Source organism: Oscarella lobularis, chromosome 15 (genome assembly GCF_947507565.1).
Source record: "Oscarella lobularis chromosome 15, ooOscLobu1.1, whole genome shotgun sequence".
NCBI lineage: Eukaryota > Metazoa > Porifera > Homoscleromorpha > Homosclerophorida > Oscarellidae > Oscarella > Oscarella lobularis.
Window position 1 is genome coordinate 1,094,567 of NC_089189.1, and position 17,672 is coordinate 1,112,238.

The 17,672-nt window shown below is 49.7% G+C and overlaps 3 protein-coding genes, 1 long non-coding RNA gene and 2 pseudogenes across 10 annotated transcripts; 3 read left to right on the plus strand and 3 right to left on the minus strand.

Annotated features, from left to right (window-relative positions):
- Nucleotides 1-1,145: 1,145 nt before the first annotated feature.
- Nucleotides 1,146-6,136, minus strand: LOC136195825 (fibroblast growth factor receptor-like). Of its 3 annotated transcripts, XM_065985295.1 has the most exons (17): nucleotides 5,933-6,136; nucleotides 5,817-5,880; nucleotides 5,713-5,757; nucleotides 5,545-5,646; nucleotides 4,953-5,399; nucleotides 4,654-4,838; nucleotides 4,556-4,600; nucleotides 4,386-4,511; nucleotides 4,123-4,337; nucleotides 4,021-4,061; nucleotides 3,866-3,962; nucleotides 3,353-3,817; nucleotides 3,199-3,300; nucleotides 3,117-3,150; nucleotides 2,958-3,067; nucleotides 2,603-2,898; nucleotides 1,146-2,547 (listed from the first exon to the last, which is right to left on the minus strand). In XM_065985295.1, the coding sequence occupies exons 1-12, from the start codon at nucleotides 6,092-6,094 to the stop codon at nucleotides 3,538-3,540; spliced, it is 1,809 nt and encodes a 602-aa protein (XP_065841367.1). In that variant the 5' UTR covers nucleotides 6,095-6,136; the 3' UTR covers nucleotides 1,146-2,547; nucleotides 2,603-2,898; nucleotides 2,958-3,067; nucleotides 3,117-3,150; nucleotides 3,199-3,300; nucleotides 3,353-3,537. The 3 variants fall into 3 exon arrangements, with proteins under 3 accessions (XP_065841367.1, XP_065841368.1, XP_065841366.1); XM_065985296.1 differs by having other exon boundaries at nucleotides 2,603-2,895; nucleotides 3,199-3,817; XM_065985294.1 differs by having other exon boundaries at nucleotides 3,199-3,817.
- On the plus strand, nucleotides 1,327-3,140 carry LOC136195826 (arylsulfatase A pseudogene; annotated as a pseudogene).
- Nucleotides 6,137-6,181: 45 nt separating the features above from the next.
- Nucleotides 6,182-16,797, minus strand: LOC136196252 (uncharacterized). The gene is made up of 10 exons (XM_065985778.1): nucleotides 16,581-16,797; nucleotides 15,351-15,541; nucleotides 15,271-15,297; nucleotides 15,138-15,203; nucleotides 15,006-15,084; nucleotides 6,999-7,144; nucleotides 6,795-6,933; nucleotides 6,456-6,739; nucleotides 6,334-6,390; nucleotides 6,182-6,283 (listed from the first exon to the last, which is right to left on the minus strand). Exons 2-10 carry the CDS (start codon nucleotides 15,513-15,515, stop codon nucleotides 6,182-6,184), a joined length of 1,065 nt encoding a protein of 354 aa, XP_065841850.1. The 5' UTR covers nucleotides 15,516-15,541; nucleotides 16,581-16,797.
- LOC136195865 (uncharacterized) lies at nucleotides 7,170-12,341 on the plus strand. 5 transcript variants are annotated; one of them, XR_010671988.1, is made up of 5 exons: nucleotides 7,170-7,777; nucleotides 7,833-8,040; nucleotides 8,090-9,001; nucleotides 9,056-9,535; nucleotides 9,611-12,341. It is a non-coding gene; the product is annotated as an uncharacterized lncRNA (long non-coding RNA). The 5 variants fall into 5 exon arrangements; XR_010671989.1 differs by having other exon boundaries at nucleotides 8,090-8,834; nucleotides 8,919-9,001; nucleotides 9,056-12,341; XR_010671987.1 differs by having other exon boundaries at nucleotides 8,090-8,502; nucleotides 8,559-9,001; nucleotides 9,056-12,341.
- LOC136195862 (uncharacterized) lies at nucleotides 12,280-14,841 on the minus strand. Its single transcript, XM_065985354.1, has 7 exons — nucleotides 14,239-14,841; nucleotides 14,104-14,185; nucleotides 14,000-14,050; nucleotides 13,871-13,946; nucleotides 13,696-13,819; nucleotides 12,654-13,645; nucleotides 12,280-12,606 (listed from the first exon to the last, which is right to left on the minus strand). The coding sequence occupies exons 4-7, from the start codon at nucleotides 13,919-13,921 to the stop codon at nucleotides 12,394-12,396; spliced, it is 1,380 nt and encodes a 459-aa protein (XP_065841426.1). The 5' UTR covers nucleotides 13,922-13,946; nucleotides 14,000-14,050; nucleotides 14,104-14,185; nucleotides 14,239-14,841; the 3' UTR covers nucleotides 12,280-12,393.
- Nucleotides 15,596-16,358, plus strand: LOC136196253 (arylsulfatase A-like; annotated as a pseudogene).
- Nucleotides 16,798-17,672: the final 875 nt, after the last annotated feature.

Genomic DNA, 17,672 nt, shown 5'->3' on the forward strand with positions numbered 1-17,672 from the left:
TAATGACAAACAAGGCAATGCCTCCACAAATGAGTCCAATCGCCAACGGTTTGCCAGAAAAGTCAATGTGCGAGTAGGAATCGCAGTACGTTCCACTGTAGCCGCTGTTGCAGATACACGTACCCCCACTGCAGAGCCCATTGTTGCAGTTGCTGAAACAATCGTTCTGGTCACAGAACGTTCCACTGTAGCCGTTGCTACAGTTACATGAACCTCCAACGCAATTTCCATTGTTGCAGTTGCCGAAACAGTCGTTCTGGTCACAGTACGTTCCGCTGTAGCCGCTGTCGCAGATACACGTACCCCCACTGCAGTGCCCATTGATGCAGTTGCTGAGACAGTCGTTCTGGTCACAGTACGTTCCACTGTAGCCGCTGTTGCAGATACACGTACCCCCATTGCAGTGCCCATTATTGCAGTTGCTGGGACAGTCGTTCTGGTCACAGTGCGTTCCGCTGTAGCCGTTGTCGCAGATGCACAAACTCCCACTGCAGTGCCCATTGTAGCAGTTGCCAAAACAGTCGTTCTGGTCACAATACGTTCCACTGTAGCCACTGTTGCAGATACACGTACCCCCACTGCAGTGCCCATTGATGCAGTTGCTGAGACAGTCGTTCTGGTCACAGTACGTTCCGCTGTAGCCGCTGTTGCAGATGCAACTACCGAAGCTGCAGTAGCCGTTGTTGCAGTTCATTCCGGTGCACGGATCCGCCGACCGACACGCGACGTCGACTTTGTACTGCAAATTGCACGTCTCCAAAAAATTAGTGCAGTGAATCACGATATAGACTGGACCAACTGGAGCGGAATAGCTAATTTGTCCGCTGTGAAAACATGTGTAGGCACTATTCGGACCCGTTCCACTGATCGAGAAGTAGCTGTATCCTTGCCCTTGCGCGTATTTATCGTAGTTTGCTTTGTCCATGAGAGTAACTCTAAAACTATCGCCGTCGTTATCTGCGTCGATGACGTCCACCGACGTGATTATGGGCGTGGCCGTCTCATCCTCGCAGGTGACGGAGTATGCCTCATCGATGGACGCTCCAACTGACGCCGAGTTGCAACCCGAGCAGTAACTGCTGCAAGAGCTGTCGGCGACGGCTGGGGCCGCGGCAAAGGCGAAAATGACTGCCAACAACAGCATGGCGTAAGCAGGAAAACGTATAGTGCGCGTGCGTGCATCGTGTTGTTTACGGAAACTTCGCGAAAATTGATTTTAGTACTATCGTTCACCCAGATCAGTCCTGATTAAGACAGGTTCTGTTTAGTTAGCCGACTCTACTTAATGGATATCTAATGCCTTTGCTATGGCTAGACTTTTTAGTATAGGAGCTCACGTGAAGCTGCCCTATGGCTAGACTTTCTAGTATAGGAGCTCACGTGAAGCTAGCCCCGGGGTCAAGTGAGTAGAATGCTCTCACTCTTGATTCTGTTCATCTGTTCCCTAACTGTCGCCACCGTTCGACTTCCCGACAAGCCGAATATCGTGGTCATATTCGGCGACGACGTCGGCTACGGCGACGTCAACATCCTCGGTCACCCGACGACGTCGACGCCGAACATCGATCGCATGGCTCGCGAGGGCCTACGAATGCTCCAATTCTATTCGGCGGCGCCCGTCTGCTCGCCGTCGCGCGCCTCCCTACTCACCGGGCGCCTGTTTCCGCGCGCGGGCGTCTACGCCGAACCGAGCAACAAAACTCAAACGGGAATGGGAACATTCAATCCGGCGAACTCGCTGGGAATGCTTCTATCGGAAACGACTCTAGCGCAAGCTCTAAAATCGGGCGGATACGCGACGGGGATGCTGGGAAAGTGGCACTTGGGCATCGGACTCGAGTACCAATACATGCCGTTCAATCGCGGCTTTGACAGCTACTACGGCCTGCCTCTAATACCCATGGGTTGCTCGTCGAACGTCTACAACGGTACGCCCGGTCACCCGCCCCCGGGCGCGTGCATGATCTTCGAAAACTCGACTATCGTCGCTCAGCCGGCGGACGTGCTAAATCTCGACGCCGCTTACGTGCACGAAGCAAAGCGCTTTATAACCGTAAACCGCGATCGGCCTTTTTTCTTCTACTTCGCCGCTCATCACACTCACATGCCCCAGTGGGCATCGGCCGCTTTTCAAAACACGACTCGACGCGGAATCTACGGAGACGCTCTAGCCGAGCTCGATTGGAGCATCGGCGAAATACTCGATCACCTGATCGACGAAGGAATACAAAATCAAACTCTAGTCATATTTACGTCGGATAACGGACCGGCATTGGGTTCCCTAGTCCTAGGCGGCGAGCAGGGTCCGTTTAAATGCGGTAAAGGGACTACGTACGAAGGCGGAGTGCGCGAGCCGGCCATATTCTGGTGGCCTTCCGTTATACGTCCGGGAGGCGTGTCGCAAGCTCTAGCGAGCACGCTCGACGTATTTCCGACGGTGCTCAACTTGGCAGGCGTAACTCCCAATAAATCGGTTATACTAGACGGCTACGACATAACTGATCTATTAACGGGGAAATCGAAGGAGAGTCCTCGTCAGGAAATGTTCTATTACAGTGGGAAATATCTGATGGCCGCTCGTAGTGGACCCTATAAGGCTCACTTTTGGACTATGGGGAGTCACTGCAAGTCGACTTATACGGACTCGGATTGCTGGAGCGAGACGAAGCTCGCCTATCGCGATCCTCCCCTGCTGTTCAACGTGAATGCGGATCCGAAGGAAAGGCATCCGTTGACGACGTCACAGTCTCCGTACGCCGAAGAGCTCGAGAAAATTGTCAGTTTGGTTAAGCGGCACAATGAGACGATGACGTTCGGGCCGCCACAGATAGCTGCTCACGGTCACGATCCCAATAATTTTCCCTGTTGCAGTCCGTCGTGCACGCCGAGACCTTCCTGCTGCAAATGCAAGAACAGTAGAAATTATTTCGAAGTCTTCTAAAATTAGAACGTTTCACCGTTTCACTTTTTGTTGCTTATTGTTCTTTTCATTCTTGCTGTGGAGCCTTGCCGTTTTCTGATTTTTCAAAGAGCAAAAAAACCGGCTGCTCTGTGCACCAGTGCAGCTCTGAGATTTGATCCAAACACAAACAGGTCTTACGCAACAGCAGCATTACCTTTTTTGGCGGACTGCCCCTAGTACCACGCTATCTAATCAAAAAGTGTTAGGTAAACGTGTGCGTATAAAATAAAGCTGACCTCGCCGGACTATGTAATTAGAAGTATTGTGTTATTAATAGTTGCTAAATCAAACCAGTACTGATGTGGCATTCGCTGGATTCCTTTCAGAGCATTGGTCCTCTGATAAACATACACAGCATATATGAGAATACGAATCCTCGTGCTAACTCGCCTGTTTTTAAATCAGTTGCCTGTCGTTGCAAAACTAGACATTAGCTATCAATTCATAAACAATGGGGATGGGAGCCTCGGTCTAAAACTCAAACCGTTCACGAGCGAGGTCAGATCGGGGTGCGAGCAAACTTTCGCTATCTACGTCACACCGCCATGTAGAACGCGCGTCATATAGAAAGGAGACTAGGAGTCGTCGTCGTTGTTCGAGCCATCCGATTCAGGTACATGTACTTCCTTAATAGTCACAGCGCTGGAGACGATTGCCTCTCCACCAGCGTCTGGGCTCATCTCTCCCGACTCGGGCGATTTGAGATCCCACAACTCGCAGGAAGAGCTAAAATCGAGCTGGAGGTACATCGTCGGCTGTTTCTCTTCGAGCACTTTCCCCAGGTCTTCGGCAAGAGCGCTGAACGCCGGACGACGTTCGGGTTCGGCGCACCAACATTCCGACATCATGCCATACCTTGGAGAGAACGGGATTATATCGGAGAGGGAATCAAACCGCGCTCACAGTTTTTCTGAGCAATTGTCTGGACGCGCTAGACGCTCTCCCGCGCGTAGATGAGACAGAAGATCCTTCGTCGAAACGGCGGAATACGGAAAACTGCCTATATAATAACTCAAATAATCAAAGAAGAGCAGTCGAAGAAACTTCTATTCTCACACCTAGAGTGCATATTTCCCACATGACGACCCCAAAAGACCATCTAGAAAAAAACGACGTCACATAGCAAGATGATACTGTACCTCCGTGTATTTTTTTCCTACACGTCGCTTTGTTCGGTAAAAACGCGGTCGGAGATCGCTTCAATAGACATCCATCGAAGGGGAAGACGTCGCGTCGTCTTCTGCGGATATATGCCGTCCTGGTGAACGGCTCTCGTCAGGCCGAAGTCGGACACTTTGAGTAGCCTGTCGTCGACGACGAGAACGTTACGGCAGGCCAAGTCCCGGTGAACGAGACCCTTCCCTGACAGATATTCCTAAGAGGAGACGCAATAACATTTATTCTCGACTTCGTTATCTCTTACCATTCCTGAGGCAATTTGCCAAGCGAACGACAATAGATCAAGAGAGGCGAGTTTGACGTGGCGTTCGTTCAACTTTCCAGACACGTTTGCATAAGGATGCGATGGCCGATGCATGGGCACGTAACCCTAGACACAAACTGAAATGTCCTTCGTTGAACACACGTGCATACCTCGTTGTCACACGCTAGCGATTGCTTTCGTTCTTCCGAAAACCACTGCAATAATACATACATGCACATATCGCAATATCACTGCTGACTCTTCTTACATAGCCTCTTCCTTTCTTGAGATAACTGTGTAGGTCGCCGTGTGAACAGTATTCGACGATCAGACACACGGGATGGCTTCTCGTTATGCAAGCGATCATGCTCACTATGTGTTCATGTTGCCCAATGCGTTTCATTAACTTGATTTCCTCCAATAGCTCCATCTGATCTTCGTACGTCCCCTTTTCTGCAAACGACAAAAATAATTAAATAATTATTCTAAAAAATTTAATTAATTAAATACTTAATTAACGATTTTTCCCACAAATAATGCTACATACGGTAAACCCACAAAACTTACCTTTGAGCATTTTACAAGCGACCAATGTCCTGATCTTTCGGGACGTGCTACTCCGACGCCTCATCGACGGATCGCGTCTCAAGTTCATGCTGAGCCTTTTCTGCGTCATAAGCGGCGTCTCCGCTCGATGACTCACCTCGGCTCGAAGCACGACGCCGAAGAAACCCTCGCCCATCACGTCGAGCAGTCGCAAGTCCTCGGGCCTGATTTCCCACTCGTCGGGCGGCTCGGGCGTCGGATCGAACAAGGGCAAGGCCATCGGCGGACGATAGTTGGGCAATTGCATTCGTTTGCCTGCCGACGTCGAGTAGCGTCGCTTCTCGCGGCGAACGTAGACGACGGCGAAAACGACGATGAGAACGACGACGAGAACGGAGACACCAACGGAGACGACGATCACCAGAGGAAAGTCGTAACTTGCTACGTCGTCAGAAGCTCCAAGATCGTCTAAAAAAGCTTTATAAACGAGGGGGAAAAGTCAGGGAGTACAGAAGCTTCACAACCGGCATCGAATTAGAAGGTATACATGCTAATGATTAATCGCTTATTGATGCCATGTGAAACAATGATCAACATGCAAGCTATACAAGACCTGTGGTGGCGGTAGTGGTGGCGGTAGTAGTGGTGGCGGTGACGGTAGTAGTTGCGGTGTAGCTGTCGCTTGTCGGCGTCGCCTGAGCTCTCGACGGAGAACCTAAACAGAGGCAGTGCCTTACACTATCAGCACTATTCTTCTAACACCTAAATATCAAAACATCACCTTTCTCCGTCGTACGATTGATTTCAGCTTGCGACGTCGGAGGACCTAAACAGGAGGCAATGCGCTTAGCCAAATAAACCAAAGATGTACTATTAACTAATTACAGGTACTGTGCTTCACGATCGTATCGATCAACAGCAAACGTTTGGTCGGATCTCTCACAAAGAACTGCAAAAAAAAGAATGTATCAAAGGGCTTTGCTGAATTTCAGCAAAGCTACCGTCACGTTGATGCGAGCGCAGAGCGGCTGCGAGGACCAATGGAGATTCTCGGTCGTTCTCAATGTCGTCTCGCTGAACGAGCCGTCGGAGGCACTGATTTGGAGAACCATGTCTCTTCGTATTTTGAATTTGATCGCGAGAGGGACCAGGCGACTGTCCATCTGACTCTCGAGAAACTTGAGCGAATAGTCGAATCGGTTGCAGCGAGCTATGTCTGCAAGAAAACGCCATTTACTTATTCGAATTAATTAAATAATCGATAATAGGGTTTTACGCGGAACGTGAAACGTCACGGAAGCATTGTCTTTTCGATCGATGACAAACGTCTCGTTCTCCACCAACGCGTGCATCTAATAGGACATATCAAATAAAGAAAAAAACCATTAATTAGCCTACGCACTTCCACCGTTATCTTACAACCAGGCAGCAGATCATCAAGCCAAAATTCGTTAACGTCCTATAACAGAAGTAAAATAACAATATTATTTAATTAATTAAAAATATTAATTAATTTTTGCATACCTGAGGTAGGGGATACCATCGGTCTGAAAAGTGATAGCAATTCGACTTCGCCTTCGCGTGGAGCATCCAGCAAACGTTTCCCTCGATCGGTCTCGCGGCGCTCCACGCGATTCGTCGGCGCGCTCGCGCGTCCGAGCAATCGTCGTCGTCCCATTCGAACGACAATCGACTCGAAACGTCGTCGTCAATCAAATCGACTCGAACGGAATGGGAGAAGTTTCGGCATCTATTGGGAATGCACTCCTCCATTGCATGACACCTCGTGTTCCACGTCTTCGAACAGTCTACACACGCGCGGGTCAAAGAGCACAGGGAAGACTTCTCTTTAGGTATGAGCACTTGTTCTATAGGGATCCGTTGTCATCGCGTATTTGCCTCTAGGTCCCGTCCGCTGAAACGGACCGATTTGAAACAGATAATTCGTATTGCATCTCAGGTAGCCGTTGTCCAGTAGCTCGTCTAAATTAATATACTTTCCCTGATAGTAGAAATCCTCCTCGATTAATTAATTATACGATTAATCATGAACTGTTTTTTTCTTACGTGCAGTGGAAACAGTGGATGCCAATCGCTCTCGCCGACGACGGCGTACAGCGGCGTGTACCAGGCGTGATCGTTGTTGCTGTCCCAACGCAGAAACGATCCGTTCACTTCTGCGACTTTCATGACGATAAAATCGTCGTTTCGATCTGAAGGAGAGTATACTTATAGTAAAGACTAGCTGTCTAATACCCGGCTACGCCGGGTATTTCTGGTGACGTATAAGTTGTAATGTGACAGAGGTCGGAGGAATTCAGTGAAAGATTTCGTGGTATACAATATTCTTTGTTTTGTTGTCGTGAGTTAGGACGTAAAGATTGTGAGGAGAATGGACACGGGAACAGGCGACATAGAATTGTCCGTGGGAAAAGCAGTGAGTTAGGAGTGATAGTCCTACGATGTCTAAAGTTTGACCTTGAGCTTTGTTGATTGTCATGGCAAAGGATAGTCTAATAGGAAATTGCAGTCGTCTAAAGGGTATTGTGGTGTCAGTGGGAATGAGAGGTATGCGAAAAATGAAGACGTGTTGTCCTTGGTGCTGGCCAAGGGCGATAATGGCCTCAATGACATTGTGTCTAAGTTCATGGATGATTAGCTTGGTGCCGTTGCAAAGTTTAGGGGCATCGAGATTACGTAGAAGGATAACGGGAACACCTTTCTTTAGACGTAGTATATGCGGAGGAAAACCAGGGGGGTCAAGGGAATTAAGAAGTTCTGTGGGAAAAAGTACTGCTCCGTCATCGTCAACTGGAGTGTCCATCGAGGGGTATTCTTTAAGTTCGGTTGGTATTTGGTCAAGTAGAGAGTCGTTAATTGTCGCAATTGCATCGTTTGTAGGTGCAAGAATTGCTCGTTTCGATAGCCAGCTTTGGTCGGTGAAATTAGCGGCGAGGTCGGGAAAAACGGCGTTTTCAAGTTGTTCGGGAGAGTAAATAGGATTTCCGTACGGAATTTCGAGAAAGTTGCATTCGTCTGTTGGGATTTCACCGTTTCCTATTCGAAGAAGGAGGTCGGCGTATTGGCCTGCGAGAACGTCATTTTCGAGGTGCACTCTCATATTTGTGCGGAGATGCAAGGTTCTTACGGTTGGCCAGAGTGTTCTAGATGCTTTCAGAGACGCCTGTAATTGGTCAAGACGCGTACCTCTAGGCACGATTGGGAGGGTTTGACGAAAGTCGCCTGCTAAGAGAAGAGTGAGGCCGCCCATCAAAGTGTCGTTTTGCCGAATGTCTCGGAGCGTGCGATCAAGAGCTTCAAGAGCGCGCCTATGGGTCATAGTGCATTCGTCCCAGACAATCAGTTTAGTGCGTTGAAGAAGTCGAGCTTTAACTGTGCCTCTTTCGATGTTGCAGGAGGGGTGGTCTTCCTTGGAGAGGTCTAGTGGTAATTTGAAAGTAGAGTGAGCCGTTTTACCCCCCTGAAGGAGAGTGGCGGCAATTCCGGAAGAGGCCACTGCAAGTGCAATTTGTCCCGAGGCTCGAACTTTTGCGAGAAGAAGATTAAGAAGGTAGGTTTTTCCCGTTCCCCCTGGCGCGTCAAGAAATATGATTCGGCCCGTCAAAGGCTGATCGGTTTCTGTGATATTGGAGCAAATGGCATCGTAGGCTTCGTGTTGGTCGGGGCTAAGAGTCGGGGTCCTGGTCTCAATAATGTGGTTCATTTCGCGAAGGTTATACGACAGTTCTGCTAATATTTCTTGCGGAGTGTTATCTGCTATGCCTTGAGAACTTCGGTCGGGAGATTGTATGCCGTAGTGAGAAAGTGGCTTTCCGCTAGGAAACGATAGGAGCTTGTCTTCAATGTATATTAACGCTTGGTTGAAAAGGATGTCGGAGAAAGGCAAGTCGTTTTGAGATAACAGTTGTCGTCGGCGATGCAGAAAATCCTCTGACATGGGTTCTTTGTGGGCTTCCCACAATGCAGGAGGATCGGCGACAGAGCACATGTGAAGCATGATGGCAAACATGTCACGAAGATTTCGTGGCATTTGGGAAACTGCGGCTTCGGTAAGTGCATTGTGCCAGTGATCGTCGCTTTCCAAGAGTCCTCTGTGCTTGCAGGCTTCTTGGTAGGTAGGATACACCGTTTCATTGAAGGTGCGCAATGCTTCGAAGCTGGTCGGACCTCGGACAGTGTGGAGAAGAAGGCGTAAGTGGTAGCATTCGGTGTCGTTCGGATGAACGGTGTAGACTCGCCCGAGGCAGTCGGATTCATAAATTAGCGGATATCCTTCGACGCACTGTCCTCGTTGCCGGCGGCGCCATGATTTGCTTTGCCACGTGTAGTATTTGGGTACATCCACGTATAGAAGTGTTCGTGCAAAGGCGTCCTTTTGGCAGAGCGCGAAGAATTCTGTGAGAGTGGTTTTGGGAGGTTGCTCTGCTTGATCAGCGGCATTTTCGGCATTAAAGGTCACCCTTTGGCCATTTTCTAAGTGGACGTGCAGCTTTTGGACAGCGGGGTGGTGATGGTGAATGGGAAATGCGCATATTCTCCAGACAGCTTCGTTTGTGCTGATGTACCTGGCTGCTTGGAAACAGGTAATTTCGTCGTTTGTGTCTTGCGGTCGCACGCCAAAGACTGCCATATCTTGTCCTTTATGTACATATTTGCAGATGTATTTGACGCTTTTGACGGAATTGGAGATTTCGACGTTGATGTGGCATTTGAATGTGCGAAGAAGAAAGGGGTTGTAGGGAACAATCCATCGGTTGTCGACGGTGCGTCCCGGACTTAGTTCTGCGGTGTTACCTCCTTGATCGGGAGAACGACGTCTGTAAAGAGGATAACCGTTTTCTCCCGTCTGGGTTTCGGAGGCAAAGTCTCTTGGATACTTTTTTGTGCACCTGCCGTTTTCCATGCACGGGGAAGACATGTTCCGTTCGCCACATGGTCCGTGGACCATGTGCTTTTTTACCAGTTCATAGAGGATGGGGTCGGCTTCGGGATCGGGTAGTTCAGCTGAAATGACTTTGTCAATATCATCGGGTCGAACTTTTTCGTACAGCCAAGTTAGCAAGTGTATATGAGGCAAGCCCCGTTTTTGCCACTCTATGGCATAAGCGTGGCAACGGACTTTGCCGAAGATTTCTTTGTGATCCATCAAGTCCATGAGTTTTTCGACTTTTTGCTTGAATACGCGTGCTGTGATGTCTTGGCGGTCGGCGGGAGATTGGCCTTCAAAAAGTTCATTTTCAATTTCGGAGCATCGAGGATTGCATGTCATGGTAGTGAAGAGGTCAGGAGCTCCAAATTTTCTGACGTAAGTCATCGTATCCTGAAAGCGTTCGTGCATGTATCTAGGAGAACCGGTAAAGGTGGATGGGAGTACGACAGTGCGTCCTATGCTTTCAACATCGTCTGCTCGGTGAACCGTATCACGAAGTCGAGAGTACTTGTCGACGCGTAGGGTATCTTGACTGTAACGAATAAAACTGAGTCTCTCGGACTCGATTTTAGCGTATGCGTCAACAATGAACTGGTGGGAAAGCGGTCCGCTTCGGTGAAGAATGTTGAACTCGTTCTCTCTTTGCATTAGTCGATAAGCGTAGAATTGAAGTGGGCTCATTTTCTTCGACGTCGGGCGCTTTGTTTGAGGATTGGACAAATACGTTTCAAGGTGGTAACCGTCCTCTCCGCGAGGGAACAAAAGAGGATATTGCCAGGAGTCGTATGCTCTGTTTGTTTCTGAGACACGATGGATTTTGTCATCTTTAGCATGAAGTACAATGTCTCTGTGACCCGCGTTCTCATTGATTAGTAACGCGGCAATTTCGGAGCAGCTGGGGGCGTTGTATCTTCGCGGATGTTGACCAGGGGGACGTTTGTCAGCACGAATGACAATCTTATGGCTATCGTTAATAAGCCCCTTTTCGAACGCGGTTTTGAAATCACGTATGTAAGGATTTACAATGTGCAGCATGCTCTGTAACTGCGCTAACAGAGTGCGATCGATGATATGTCGAACGGCGTCGGACTGAACGGCCACTCGTCGGAGAGCCTGTTGCTCATAATTCTCTATGAAGTAAATTTGCAGGAAGCAGGGTTGTTGATGAGAGGGTGGCGTGACTGAACCTACTGAATGATACACCTGTCCTTGTATTTTAAAAGTAGGCATGTATCCGGGATAGCGAACGATGTTTTTCGCTCCAAAAGAAGTCATCTGAAAGCAAGAATTGTACGCGCGAGTATGAGAGCGAAAGCGGATAGATTGGGGATCAGTATTGCACAGAAGGCGTTTCAGAAGAATCGGTGGTTGAGGAAGTGGTTGCAAAATGACTTTTCCGTTAGAACAGCACATGGATGGCGGTTCGCGAAGCCATTTTTTGGCACCGCAGTGCTCGCAAGCGTAGTCCATGCCACCTATGTTTCCGAAGTCAAACGAAAGGGCGGGGTCGTAAGCGAAAGCCGCTTTGGAAAATGAGAAAGTTCGGCGGTTGCGTCGTTGGTGTGAAGAAGCGCTCCCTCTCGCTGACTGGATGCGAGATGCTCGCTCTTGAACACGTCGTCGGGGCAAGGGGCGCGAGAGAGTATCATGGTTTGGGGGAGAGTGAGAGGGAGCTGCCGCCTCAGAAGAAGGCTCCGCGTGTAGAATAGGCGGACAAAGGGGTGCGTGAGAGGAACTTGAAGAGGGTGGAGTGCAACTTGGAGAGGAAAGGGGTGGAGAATATTCGTGTATTGTGGCAGACGTGGACGGTGGAGAGTCCTCCGCAGGCGTTGGAACGATGCTGGAGGCGTGGTGGGAGGCACGGCGCCTTTTAGCGGAGCGCGGTTCTGAAGAATATTTTCGCTTCCGCGGCATGAAGATTTTCTTGACTTCGTGATACTCTCGAAATCGTGATATTGGTAATCGTGACCCAGTAACAGGGCAACAAAACTAAGAGAAACGGGGGAATTATGATCAGAAAAGAAATCAGAAAAAAACGAACTTCGAAATGAGACTATTCGTCGTTGAAGGCGATGTCGCTCGAGAATCGAGTCGATTTGCTTGCTCAGACGACACGAAAGGCGTGCTGAAGAGCGAGTTTGCAGGAGAAGGCGAACGAACGCAGAGAGCCGAGTGTTTCGTAGAGAAAACGTTCCGAATGACGACGGCAGGCTCGAGATCAGCGCAAAACGAACGAATGGAGATGTCGAAAAAAAGGTAAGGCTTTCTTCGATGTGATTCGGTGGATACGATTCTTTTCGGAAGCAGCGTGAAGATATCGGGAGAAGCGATCAAGATGGCGGCGCTATCACGTGACTGACGGGGCATCGTGTTTTAGGCACAAGGCAAAAATTTGATGCACATCTTTAATTTCTCTTGCACGTAAGAGGTCGCGGAAATTACTCATGCAAAAAGCATAAACTACGGTCACGCGCCTCTCGAGCTCAATTACACTATACGGTTATCGAAAAGTCACACGTCGTCGCCTTCGCCTTCGCTAACGTTGAGCGCTTCTTCAAGAGCGGGCAAATAGTTGTCTTCAACGCTGGACGATATCGGCAAAGCAGCCGCAGACAAAGGATTTGCAGGATTCGGAGAAGGATTCGGACGATTCGGTGAAGTCGGCTTAGGATTTTCCAGTGATCGCATCTCGACGTCGGGATTGCGAACAACGTTCAGAACGGTCTAAAAATGCCTTACAGCAATGCATGAAATGAGAAACATCGTCTTACCATTGACTGATTGTTGTATGTCAATGTGAACTGTTTCGCATCGATCAGTTTCACCGGTGTCACGTCGTCTTCGGATTCGGTATTTGCCATCTTCCGCAAAGCGTCGCCTTCTGCGTGAAGACGCAGCCTGAATGAGTTGACGTTTATGCTGAGAATAGCCGAGACGCGGCGCTTGCAAGATGCTAACGATGAGACGGTCGGACAGGCGTTGCATCGACCGATACCTTTCACATCCCTCAATTCCGTCATGTGCCCGTTCAGGCAATCCCCGCAGACATATTGGGACGAAAAATCTGTGACGCTGGCGACCGTTGCTCCCTCGACTGTTGCAGCAGCCGAAACAGGCTTCTTGTAGGAAAAGCGGACTCCCTCGACAGGGGTTTTCGAGCGCTCAATGCGAGCGTTGTGTTTCGGAGTTGTCAACGTGTTTTCTCCGCCGAACTCTTTTACCATGAGACCGCTGAAGTCGTAGCACTGTCCGATTTCGACCGTGTTGACGTGGATCGCCCACAGATTCACAGTGGCTTTTCCCGTGGGGTCCTCGACCGTAATCGTTTGAACGGGTGTTCCAGACATCGTAGCTGTAGGAGATTGGACGTTGACGACGCCGGCGGAAAAAGAGACTTTCGTGTATGGTAGAAGTCCGTCGAGCTCGCTGAGAACAATCTTTTGCGGTCCGGCATCCTTGGCGGCAATCGATAATGATGTCTGGTTCGAAAAGACGCGAGGCGATCTCCAGACGGCGGTTCCATCTGTTATCATGACTTCCATGTCGTCTCCGGAACGTGACGGTTGAACAACGGCGTTCGAAAAGTTGACTGGGCGACCGTTCTGCGCAAGATCGCGAATCTTTTCGGCTTTTTTGGGGCTGAAGCCGACAAACCGCTTTCGACCCGACTCGTCTCCCAAATAACCGTCAAAAAATTTTTTGCCCGGTGAATCTTCGAGACCCGAGAAAACTTCGATTACTCCGTGAACGCTCGCCTTATATCCTAAAAAGGAGAATACATACGTGTATATCGCAATAGACGATGTAGCTTACCACTTTGCTGTGGGAAGATATCAGACAGAGTATCGAATTCTTGCGGGCGCGGCCTCTTTCGCGGCGACGACTTCGTAGGGGAGTGTTGTGCCGACATGACTTGAAAAAATGTCGACGCAGAGATCTAACAAAAATTCTAGATACAGCAACTACGAGTGGCTGTCGTTGGGCTCACCGATACGTTGGCGTAAAAGACAAAAAGAAGAAACAAACTGTTCGTCCTCATCAACTGACGAAAAGAGAAGCAGTAGCTGGCAAAAGAATCAGCTATATACGGCGAACGCAGCAGTAACGATCGACTTACATCAGAAGCGATTCGCAAAACAGCGATAAACAAAAAGAGGCAATGAGAGCTCTATCGATCAAGAGTTCGAACGAAATTGTCGCGAAGCAGCGCCGCAAACTCACCGTCGCTTCGCAAAAGAAAACGAAGAGCAATTCGTGAACGCCGCAAACGCAACGCAGCGGGCGGCGAAACAACAAAGGACGGCTGCGAAAACTGTCGATCAGATCGGTGCGCGCGAGGCAACAAAATCGGCTCACCGCGCGAAGCCAATGAGAGTCGCAAAAGGATGCGAAGAGCAATTCGAAGTAATCGCAAAGGAAACAGAGCGAACAGCGCGAGCAGAGGACCGATTGCGGAAAGTGTCGCGAGAAGGGGGGGTGCGCGAGGCAACTAAATTGGCTCAGCGTGGCAAGCCAATGAGAGACCGAGCAGCAATCATGTGATCGTCATTTGACCAATGGTCTTCCCCGATGACGCGTCCCGGAAGTTGCCCCTGCGGCCCTCGAACCGCAAAACGCGCAAAACGGCGTGAAAACGTCCTCGACAGCGTCCTTTGCGCGAAAAACCGAATGAGAAAATACATCTTCGCAAATGGTAACTGTCTAATCGACGGTCAGTTGCGCGGAAAGGCGAAAGCAAAAGAGGGCGTAAACCGGCTACACCCTCTGCGAGCGAAATCTAATTACGCCACAGATCGCTCGCGAATCTCGCGCAAACGACTATCGCGAGCGAAAGCGAGCGGTCTACGCGCCAAACGCACACGCGAAAAGCGAACGCGAGTTCGACCCAAAAAAAGGCGCGCAGGAGCCGCACCAGCAACTCCCCGATCCGCACTCCGCGACAACCGCGATCCCCCGATCGGGGCGCCGCGACAAAGCGACCGGCGTTACCACTCCGCCGGACCTCGAAAATTGTGCTCGTGCGGCGACGCGGTGCAAAAGCGCTTCGTGCGGTCGAAGTAGCGTTTAGAAATTTGCACTTGTGCTCTTAGTAGTATAGAAAGAAAGGGGTTAGTAACGCTAACTCTGCGGAAGTGTTCCGAGAAACCGGCACGATTCCTTGCAATCTCCCTCGAAGTCCTCGCTGGTCTGTAGTTGTGGGTACTGTACAGCGCTCTCTCTACCAAGGCACGGGGGGGTCTACTAAAAGGTTTCACCTTGCACGTTTCCCTACAGAAACTTTCGTTGCGAAAGATTCGCGGCTTTTGGCAAAGACTCGAGCACTTAGAGAGAGACGTCTACTGTAAACGGGGCGCAATTGATCGATCGCGGCGTCCCTGTCGCGCTCACCTGTCGCTTCATTAGGCTTTTGGATTCCTACAATAAAACAGTCATCGCCTGTTCGTACGATCGCGGATTCTTCGACGTACGTCCTTGTACTTCGTTATGCAGTGGCCGAAGCAACGCGTTTCGTTTTCGGCGTTTTCGACGGCTTCGCTGAAGGATTCGGTCGGCGAGACGGCGAAAGCCGTCGCGGCGGCTAGACAAATAGCGATCGAAAAGTAGCTGGAGCGTTGTGGAGAAGCACAGAGCATTGTTGGACCGACGGACGACGAGGAAGCTAAGGGGGCAAATTTGATTAGCCACGAACAATATTAGCGTGCTACATTTATACATGATAAATGTCTTGGCTCTAATTAAATTGTTCTAGAGCTATAAAAGGAACGTCAAACGTCGGCGAGAAAAGCATCAAATAACTAATCACACTAAATTAATTACGAAGGAATACAAAATCGAACTCTGGTCATATTACGGACCGGCGTTGGGTTCCCTAGTCCTAGGCGGCGAGCAGGGTCCGTTTAAGTGCGGTATAAAGAGACTACGTACGAAGGCGGAGTGCGCGAGCCCGTCATATTCTGGTGGCCTTCCGTTATACGTCCGGGAGGCGTGTCGCAAGCTCTAGCGAGCTTTCCGACGGTGCTCAACTTGGCAGGCAATAAAATCGGTTATACTAGACGGCTATGACATAACTGACCTACTAACGGAGAAATCGAAGGAGAGTCCTCGATTACAGTGGGAAATATCTGATGGCCGCTCGTAGTGGACCCTATAAGGCTCACTTTTGGACTATGGGGAGTCACTGCAAGTCGACCTATACGGACTCGGATTGCTGGAGCGAGACGAAGCTCGCCTATCACGATCCTCCCCTGCTGTTCAACGTGAATGCGGATCCGAAGGAAAGGCATCCGTTGACGACGTCGCAATCTCCGTACGACGAAGATCTCGAGAAGATTGTCAGTTTAGTGAGGCGGCACAACGAGACGATGACGTTCGGTCCGCCGCAAATCGGCGCTCACGGACACGATCCCAATAATTTTCCGTGTTGCAGTCTTTCGTGCACGGCCGAGACCATCCTGCTGCAAATGCAAGAACAGTAGAAATTATTTCGAAATTTTCTAAAACCTTTGTTATTTTTCATTCTCTGGCTGTAAAACCTTGTCACTTTCTGGCGAAAAAGTAAACGCATGTCGCTCCACGATCTCTTTTCTCGAAGTCCAGTGATTTTTTTATTTTCTAATGCACAATCTGCGAAGCACTGACTCTCATGCCTGCCTCCACTTCTAAGGCTAATCAGAGATAGACACAAGTTAGGGCCTTACACTTAAACGCGCTCGCACGAGATGCCCGAGTGTCCGTGTTCGACGCACAGCAGCGCTAGGAGAACGAAAAGCAAAGCCAGGAGCCGAGCTAGACGACGAGAGGCGAGAAAGGGACCCGCTTGTTCCTGTCACAAAGAAGACTAAACTAGTGCTACGTAGAAGCCATCCTCCTTCGAAACAGGCGTCCTTACCCTCGTCTTTCTCTAGTAACGAAGTCGCGGAGGTCACGTGTCACGTGACGTAGAAAATGATCAACCAAATTCTCTTTCACGTCAAGTCCTTCTTCGGCTTTCAAGGCGGCCAATCTCCGGGCATCTCTATTGCAGATTTTCTAGCGCTAATTTCGACTACCGTCGCGGCTATATGGAGCAGACAATCGTCAGATATCTTCTCGTCGGTTTCGTAGTGATCGTACTGCTCAATCTGTACTGGAATCTCGTTCTCGATATTGTCGAGTTGTTGACAGAGGTTTCTAAGATTAAATTTCTTCCTGAAAAGTTCAAATTAGGAACGACGTTGATCGGGAACTTGAGAAAAATGTCGGAAAGCGTTGGATGCTGCTTGCCATGGGGGCGGTGCTTCTATCTGCACTGGGAGCGCTGTCTTTCGGCAACGGGCTGATTGTCGGCGTCGCGACGGCACTCGTCGTTGCCGGCGCGCACGTTCTCGCTGCGGAACAGCTGAAAAGGCTCGACGACCTCTTCGTTTCTCTTGGAAAGAAGTTTGAGCGCTTACGCGACGCTATCGACGAGCTCGAGGCCATCTCACGGGACCTCAATACCGTCGTCGTTCGTTGTCAGGATCTCGTCGACCGTACGAGACCCATGTTCGTCGCGTTCGCGCGAGCCGAAGGCGCTCTTTGACCAATTGAACTGTCTCAGTTTGAGCATAGATTGAGTGGCCGCTCGCTCTGCCAGCACATCAAAACGGCAATGAAAAGAGTCGACGAAGTGAAATACGTTGCGTTCGATGATCTTTGAAGTCAGTTGACTGATAACACACGAATATATCTTTTGTGTAATGACTCTTACATAAAACCTGTTCGTTATTGACATTCTCATTGGACTTGCGTTTTCAAATGATCATTGATCC